This window comes from Micropterus dolomieu, linkage group LG14, assembly GCF_021292245.1.
Source record: "Micropterus dolomieu isolate WLL.071019.BEF.003 ecotype Adirondacks linkage group LG14, ASM2129224v1, whole genome shotgun sequence".
Classification (NCBI taxonomy): domain Eukaryota; kingdom Metazoa; phylum Chordata; class Actinopteri; order Centrarchiformes; family Centrarchidae; genus Micropterus; species Micropterus dolomieu.
In genome coordinates this window covers 2,847,743-2,856,615 of record NC_060163.1, presented here as the reverse complement: position 1 = coordinate 2,856,615, position 8,873 = coordinate 2,847,743, and the positions used below count along the sequence as shown (strand labels likewise).

The following is an 8,873-nucleotide window of genomic DNA, read 5'->3' as shown; positions in this document are numbered from 1 at the left end:
ATATTGAAGACACCTGGTGCCACACTCTAATCAGCTAATTAACTCAAAACACCTGCAAAGGTCTTTAAATGGTCTCTCAGTCTAGTTCTGTAGGCTACACAATCATGGGGAAGACTGCTGACTTGACAGCTGTCCAAAAGACGACCATTGACACCTTGCACAAGGAGGGCAAGACACAAAAGGTCATTGCTAAAGAGGCTGGCTGTTCACAGAGCTCTGTGTCCAGGCACATTAATAGAGAGGCGAAGGGAAGGAAAAGATGTGGTAGAAAAAAGTGTACAAGCAATAGGGATAACCGCACCCTGGAGAGGATTGTGAAACAAAACCCATTCAAAAATGTGGGGGAGATTCGCAAAGAGTGGACTGCAGCTGGAGTCAGTGCTTCAACAACCACCACGCACAGATGTATGCAAGACATGGGTTTCAGCTGTCGCATTCCTTGTGTCAAGCCACTCTTGAACAAGACACAGTGTCAGAAGCGTCTCGCCTGGGCTAAAGACAAAAAGGACTGGACTGCTGCTGAGTGGTTCAAAATTTCCTTTGGAAATCAAGGTCCCAGAGACTGGAGGAAGAGAGGAGAGGCACAGAATCCACGTTGCTTGAAGTCCAGTGTAAAGTTTCCACAGTCAGTGATGGTTTGGGGTGCCATGTCATCTGCTGGTGTTGGTCCACTGTGTTTTCTGAGGTCCAAGGTCAACGCAGCCGTCTACCAGGAAGTTTTAGAGCACTTCGTGCTTCCTGCTGCTGACCAACAGCAGGAAGATATGGAGATGCAGATTTAATTTTCCAACAGGACTTGGCACCTGCACACAGTGCCAAAGCAACCAGTACCTGGTTTAAGGACCATGGTATCCCTATCCCTTAAAGCAACACTATGTAGTTTTTTCAACCTTCATAACATATTTCCAAGACCCTTGAGATGGTACATCGACTTACAATAGGTTGAATGACACGTCTGCCATAGCCTGACGGTGTCTGTATCGCTTTTACTGGCACTACGTAACTTCAGGGTTCGGGTAGTAACCCGAGCACAAAAAGAACTACAAAATCTGACTGCTTTACAGCATACCTCACTTCCTCCACCAGCCCCCTCCTCATTCACCAAGCCCCTCTCTATGTTGTTGTCATGGCCGAAGCAGCAAGTAAAAGGAAGAAGGCAAAAGTTTTGTCAGAGGAGAATAGAAAGCGAAAAAGGGAGAGTGACTAAATAGGCCGGACGAGGATCAATATTGGTCCAGCTTTCGCTTGCTGGCGTGAGCTGAAGGAGGAGGAGGGGTACCCGACCGATGCTGATCTGGCCGTCATGCTGTTGGACTAGTAAGTAACATATATTGCTTGCATACTATCTCTATTTTTTTGAATTTGTTGTCTGTCTGGCTATCGCTAGCATTCATTTCTGATTTGAGCATTGCAATTGATGACATGCAAAACGCAATTTTTTGAGAAAAAAGAGATGACTGCGGCTGACTTTCGCCGACTTCATAGTCTAACGTGCAGGTGACTGCAGGGGCGGGTAATAAAAACGGCACCGTCAAGTTGGACACATTCTGCCAGCTTGAGCTTACTGTGAGCTGAGATCAATGACTGATCTCGCGGCATTTGCAAAGAAAAATCAAGCAAAAGTGTGATTCCAACTTTGTGCAGCCGGAGAAAAGCAACTGCGGCCGCTGGACTCGGCGCCTGCAGCCGCCTTGCTCCGGCGAGGTTTCAGTGTCATGTGACATGGTGACGTTTTGCAGCACACATTTTCTAACCAGCATGCCTTATTTTAAGTCCAGCACGCATCATGTTAAGTCAGCACTGCGCAGCGCCGCATGAAGTCAAACGCACCTCATGACAGATTTTACGACAGTAGTATTAGACAATACTGTTTCCCAACTGTAGGGGGACCCCAAGAGCAAAAGTTACATTGTGTTACTTTAATTGGCCAGCAAACTGGCCTGACCTTAACCCTATAGAAAATCTATGGGGTATTGTGAAGAGGAAGAGGCGATACACCAGACCCAACAATGCAGAAGAGCTGAAGGCCACTATCAGAGCAACCTGGGCTCTCATAACACCTGAGCAGTGCCACAGACTGATCGACTCAGTAATTCAGGCAAAAGGAGCCCCAACTAAGTATTGAGTGCTGTACATGCTCATACTTTTCATGTTCATACTTTTCAGTTGGCCAACATTTCTAAAAATCCTTTTTTTGTATTGGTCTTAAGTAATATTCTAATTTTCAGAGATTCTGAATTTGGGATTTTCATTAGTTGTCAGTTTTAATCATCACAATTAAATGAAATAAACATTTGAAATATCAGTCTGTGTGGAATGAATGAATATAATATCCAAGTTTCACTTTTTGAATGGAATTACTGAAATAAATCAACTTTTTGATGATATTCTAATTATATGACCAGCACCTGTATATGTTGAAACACAAGTTAATGGAGGTAAATACACTGCATGTTCAGAAGTAGAGCAGTACCTGAATTGAAGAAGCCATGAGGCCAGCTGCTCTCCTGTGGTCCATGATTCTACTTCAGTTGTCAGTTTTTCATCTGAGAAAACATATCATAGGCTTGTTATAGGCAGATATTTTATACACTGGAGTTGTAAATAACAAAACTGGTCCAGTTCACAGTAAATTGGTTACTGTTTTTCTAAAGAAGTTCTCACCATTGAAGGTGTGTACTTCCAGCAGCATGGAGCCCTTCTTCTGGTTGGTGGTCCACTCTAGTTGTATAGGGGGGTAGATGCGGGCAGTGGGAGCTGGGAGCTGCAGAGATGTCAGCAGTTTGTGTTGGCACAATGAGCGGTACTCTCCTGGACCATGATCAGACACATACCTGCACAGGAAATACTGTAGAATGAGTCACATACAGAGGGATGATGTGGTTTGAAAGTGTTTTTCAGACAGGGTATAGTAACAAAATGGTAAATCCCACTATAAGCTTGTGGCAGTCCACACCTTTCCTACTATTATTTAACATTTTTCTCAAAAAGCCAGTGCATGTTTGGTGCTGGGTGCACAGTGTTTGTTTTTCAGACCTTTTTCTCTGGTGTGTGACACTAGTCCACTGCAACTTACCTTTATTTCCCCCGCTGGACAAGGACAGACTGTTTTTGTGTTTGTTGAACATATAATTTAGAATCCGGAATAAGATCGTTATACGCCACATAACGGCTATAGTGATTTCAAGTCTTGTAACTGGGCAGAGATATGTTTTTAACTGTGTTATTGTGACCTGAGCTTCATTGTTGTGATTTAAATTTTGCTGCATCCTGTTTATTGCTGTGTGTTTTCGTGCCTAGCACGTTTCATTGTGTGTGGAGCCAATAACTGCGCTTTATCCTGACCAAAATCCAGTAACACCACTGCTACATTCAAGTTCGCTGCCGGGTTCCTGTGTGATAAAGTGGTAATTACTGTTTCTTACCACTGTATATAGGATCTTTTGTGTCTTTGCTTGTGTTAGTTCCTGCCACTGCATATGAAGAAAATAAATTATAGTGCCAATATGTTGTTGCCATAAGCCTTATACTCAATATGTACTACAGTATGACTTCATACCATTAAGATTTAGGTTAGCCTCAAATAGTGCACAATTTATATTCTCCGCCATTCCCTGTTGATAAAAAAGCTTAACACCTACTTGAGCAGGGGTTTGTCCATTGTTGGTGAGGGGGTGAAGGCACTGAGACAGCAGGCCAGCAGCAGCCAGCCCCTTAGATTGTCCTTCTCCTGCAGGCCCCACATTTGGTAAACCACCTGGGCCAGGATCTCATCTCTCAAGGCTGGCCGGTTCTGACCCTTCTCGACTATGTAGTTACCCAACATCTGCTCCTGCCAGCCACTGAGGTCTGACTCACCTGTAAACCGCAAAATCTGAGAAGAAATGGATTGAAAATAATAAATAAATGAGAGTAAAAAGAATAGAATGTATCCTAACACAAACACATTTAATTGCTTCTACATACCAATTTATAAATCTCCAGGGCAGTTCTGGCATCTTCAGGCTCCAGAGAGGTGAGGGGTCTCTGGAGGGGGTATCCCTGAGGCTGGCACCATGTATCCTGAAGAGGACGCACAAACAATCCCTCTTATTCCATATATGTTGGTGCAAGATGATTCTCCATGTTTTCAGTACAAATAATTATTTTATTATTTTTATTATTTATTTTATTAACAGGCACTATTTTATTATGTTTACAACACAGGCCACAGCTAGTGGCAGCTACCTGTTAGCGGTTACTTTATTAACAAGAAAAGTCATCTGTCCATCAAGAAACGAAATGACTTTCCTTTAAAACTGGAAAAGCACAACCTTTAAAAAACTAAGGAGCAGTCCTGAGCTAATGTGACCATATTTTCAAATTCCCAAACTGGGATCCTTAAGTGTGTGTGTTTATTACACCAAATGAGTTTTCATCGGGATGGTAAGAAAATTATTTCAGCATTTAGCACACTTACAAAGCACACCAGTCAACACTATGGCAGTCAGCATAACAGCTAAGCAATACCATACTGACTGCTATTAGAAATAGCTGCAAGCGATGCTTGCCAAGACTCATGGGCTTGCAAAAGCCTTGGATTTACATTCATCAGGTGGACACAAACACCACTCCACATGAATGCTAGTGTTGCTCTGTGTCTAATGCATGTGTTAACACCTCAGGCAATTGTTTGCTAACATGTTTGCCATAATAACTGTATGATACAGTTGAAAAGAAAGTGAAAATATGTCATATCATTAATACAGGTTTCAGAGCAACTACATGATATATTATTTGAAGAAAAACACATTATTTATTTCATTTCATTTTTCGACTGGCATCATATGGAGTAATTACTTTATTTGTTTTTTAACTTACACACCTGAGACATCCCATAACCCCATCTGAAGTGTGAGGTGGAGCAGGATTTACAGTGTAATAAACCAGGACTGGGTTATAAATGTCTGCATGTGTGTGCCCCCACTTGGCTCACCTTTAATATGGACTTGGCATAGCGAGAGAATGGGTATCTGTCTATATCCAGAGGCAGAGTGAGGTTGTGTTCAGCCTTCACCTGAGGACGTGCAACCTGTGTGACCCCTGGATCATGCTGCCGCGCTGGTGGAGAGAGAAAAGACAATCACAAAGCCTAACAGCCTAACACTGGCAGCAGAGTGACACATGTGCAGATTGTAGTATTATCAAATCATTCTATAGAGCTGACCTGCTGCACTGTGAAGTCTGGCTGACAGCTCAGCAGGGATCTCCAACATCCCCACATCCTAACAGGAAAACAACCAATAGGGATTAAGCAAATGTTACAGTACAGTTAATACAAGATAAAACTAGAACGTCGGTCTGTTTGCTGAGGTTGAAAGTTGTATTTCTGATGAATGTTACAACAGGCTCTCTATGATACAGGATTAAATAATTGCCTTACCATTCCCGGAGAGACAGACTTAGTCTTTGCCACCGCTTTGACTTGGTTCTTCTCGTGAAATTCCTAAAATTGACATACACACATGTCAGTCATTGACATGAAAAGTCACTGATACTGCTTGTCATCCTGCAGCCAGTATGATTTCATCTCATAATCTTTAAATCATATAAATCCTGGATCTAGCATCCGTCACCTGAAGCTTGTTGCTGATCCAGTGTGTAACTCCTCATATAAGTTATCCTCTTGTTATCCAGGTACTTCAGGCACACTCAACACTCCCTTATCTCTGCCTGAGAAGTGTGGTCAGTCCTATTCTTAGATACACGTCTTATTATATACTTGCGCACACCCACAGTCCTGATGCCCCACCTCATACAAAGTCCAGAAAGGTTTTTTTTTCAGGAAGTTTACAGCTTACAGAGAGCAGGACATTGTCACTCAATAGGATGATGGCGATGACCAAATCCATCCAATGTATTGTCATTCACATTGTGTAAAGTATTTGAGCATTTGTTTTTCATGGTCAGTAGTTTAATCTGCTCTTGATCTTACTGAATATACTGTAGGTATCGGACAAAGTTTGCAGGACAGATTAAACAATGCGTGGGCATATGTTTTATTATGCATCCCTTCAATAATCACAGTTATCCAATAATTCAAGAGAAATGGTCTCTGCAACACACAGGCAGCCCAACCCTGCACTATGTTAACACGAGAGGATTTAGATGACTGCCCTACCCAAACCAAACAAGTGTGTCACAAATCATAGCAGATCAACACACACCCATCGACACTTTATTTTATCATTTTAGGAACCAGACTTTAACCCAGGCGTCAGCTGTTTGTTTCCCATGAGAAAAAAATAGTCAACATTGATTTATTATGATTTTGACTTGACTTTTTAGTTATGCAACGTGAGTAACATAACTTAACTTACATAAGCACCATCCTTATTTTAACCCAAACCACGATCTTTTCCTAAACTTTACCAAGTAGTTTTGGTGCCTAAACCTAACCAAATCGCAGTGTTTCACAAAGTTAACAAATAGTTTTTATTTTGAAAGTCTAACTGGATGTTGCATATTTATTATTGCTAACTAGACCGCAGAGCGTGAGAATGTGTTGCAAGTTAAACCATGGGCCAGCTGTTTCAGCATTGGTCACTGGAGGGGCCAGTGGGGGCCAGTGGAAACAGATTTTTTCCCAATGTCTTTTGTTAGTTTATGTATTTTATTTAATGTAAGAATTTATTTGAAGTATAAATTTGTGTCAGGGTTGTATCTGAGGGCCTTTGAGGTACAAAATGCACTTTTATTTGCAGATATATGTGCTGGATTGAACTACGCCACAAGAGATGTAATTAATATGTTATCCACGCATGATTAACATCGGGCCACTTCTTCTACGGTTCAATCAATGTGCTGTTGTTAACACAAATCTGTCTTGATCATACTGGCCAAACATTTGGAATTCAAACTGTGTTGGACTTCACAGGGTACATGTTTCATTTAAATGAAGAGGATTATCGTCATATCATCCCTTATCTGTGTTATTCATCTGTATATATTTATTAGACCACCTTTCAGCAACATGCACTGGTCAAATAGCATGAAACAGGTATATATGGTTTGCATTCTTCTCTTCATGTGGACCCGGTACTAGATGTTATGAAGTCATTTTTATTGGGGGAAGTAAAAGTTTTAATGTCAACTATGAAAGGGAAAATGTTTTCAGTATTTTTGTTGGAGGACTGAATTTGTCCCAACCACTGCTCTAGAAATTGCACTGTTGGTACGTGTTGGGATCTGGTAGGGATAGATTTGGCTAATATCAAAAGATAATTAATAAATTTTTTAATATTACTACAATTATAAATAAAGCTTAATAAATATGGTCACCACCTGGGATCACGGACCAATAACCAAAAACTCAAAAATGGGTTTGTCCATCTAGAAATGCCAATATTTAAATGGTAAATGGACTTGTATAGAGCCTTCCTAGTCTTCCAACCACTCAAAGCGCTTTACACTACACGTCACATTAACCCATTCACACACATTCATATACTGATGGCAGAGGCTAACATGCAAGGATCCAACTGCTCATCAGAAACAGATACTAATACAATACTGTATTTGATTATGTTTTTTAACTCTCCTCTCACTGCTGATCACTTCACTTCCTGCCCTTCTGTTGATCGTTCGCCACACCCTGATTAGTTTCACTTGTCTAGCATTACCTTAACCCCACTTGTTTTGTTTATAGATCACTTTTTTAAAACCATGGGACAAAGTGCTTCACAGAGGCAGAACAATAAAACACAGAAGTCATAAAACCATCAGGTTTTGAAGAAAAACAACTTTTTTTAGGAATTAAAATGTATTTAAAAGAAAATTTAGTTTAGCAAAATCAGGAAAGGCAATTTCCTGAAAGTGTGTTTAAAGAAAAGATTTAAAGGAGTTCTCTGACTCAACCGATCTGATTTCCTCGGGCAGGCTGTTCCAGAGCCTCAGGGCCCTGACAGCAAACGCTCTGTCCCCTTTAGTTTTCAGCCGGGCTTCTAGAGCAGACAACTGACCTCTGCCCAAGAATCTTAAAGTACATGCCGGTGTGTATGGTAATAAATGGTCAATATATAGCAGGGAGAGAGGCCATGAAGAGCCTTAAAAGTAACCAGTAAACCTTTTCTATTCTGAAGCATACTGGGAGCCAGCGTAGGATGAAACAGGAGTGATGCGCATCGGTAAAGGTCTTCTGGATTCCTGGATGATGGCGACTTGTCTGTCTAAGGTTAGCTTGAAGGTAAGATTGGATTGGACTAACATCAGTCAGTCCGCTACTTTCTGTCCAAACTGAAATGTCGCAAAAATCATTGAATAGGCTGTTAAGACATTTTCCAGAGATGTTCATGGTCCCTAGAGGATGAATCCTAATGACATTAAGGTACTCCTGACTACCAGCAGCATCAAAGTTTCTTTATCTAGTAACAAGAGCAGATTAAAAGATCTGGTCCACAGTGGCAGTGGTGGAATGTAAGAGAGTACATGTATACTTTTAAGGTACTTGTACTTTGAGTATTACAATTATACTACTATACACATACTACTTTTTACTCTACTACATATCTTTCACAGCTCTTTCACAGTTACTATTTACTTTGTATTATTATGTATTATCGACATTCTTATGTATTTAAGGATAAAATATGTTACTTTGTTATATATTAAACTACCACTAAAGTGGTTTCAACTTAAATCCAACCAAGTAAACAGCTAAAGTAATAAGAGGCTGCCGTGCGAGGTGCCAACTGCTCATCAGAAACAGAAACGAATAATTCACATACACTCACACACACCGATGGCACAGCCTTTGGAACCAATTTGGGGATCAGTATCTTGTTCACGGACACTTCGACATGCAGACTGGAGGAGCCGGGGATCAAACTGCAGAT

At 41.0% G+C, this 8,873-nt stretch overlaps 2 protein-coding genes across 2 annotated transcripts in view; both read right to left on the bottom strand.

Moving 5' to 3' along the window:
• Nucleotides 1–8,873, bottom strand: part of tmem94 (transmembrane protein 94) — a 339,697-nt gene that overhangs the window by 73,333 nt on the left and 257,491 nt on the right. The gene's annotated exons all lie outside the window — the stretch shown is intronic.
• myo15b (myosin XVB) overlaps nt 1–8,873 on the bottom strand; it is a 76,280-nt gene that overhangs the window by 36,649 nt on the left and 30,758 nt on the right. The window contains exons 24-30 of the mRNA XM_046069692.1: nt 5,423–5,485; nt 5,207–5,264; nt 4,976–5,100; nt 3,967–4,062; nt 3,642–3,874; nt 2,665–2,834; nt 2,474–2,546 (exon numbers count right to left, since the gene is read on the bottom strand). Of these exons, the coding sequence (XP_045925648.1) occupies nt 2,474–2,546; nt 2,665–2,834; nt 3,642–3,874; nt 3,967–4,062; nt 4,976–5,100; nt 5,207–5,264; nt 5,423–5,485 (818 nt within the window). The remainder of the gene's footprint in view (nt 1–2,473; nt 2,547–2,664; nt 2,835–3,641; nt 3,875–3,966; nt 4,063–4,975; nt 5,101–5,206; nt 5,265–5,422; nt 5,486–8,873) is intronic.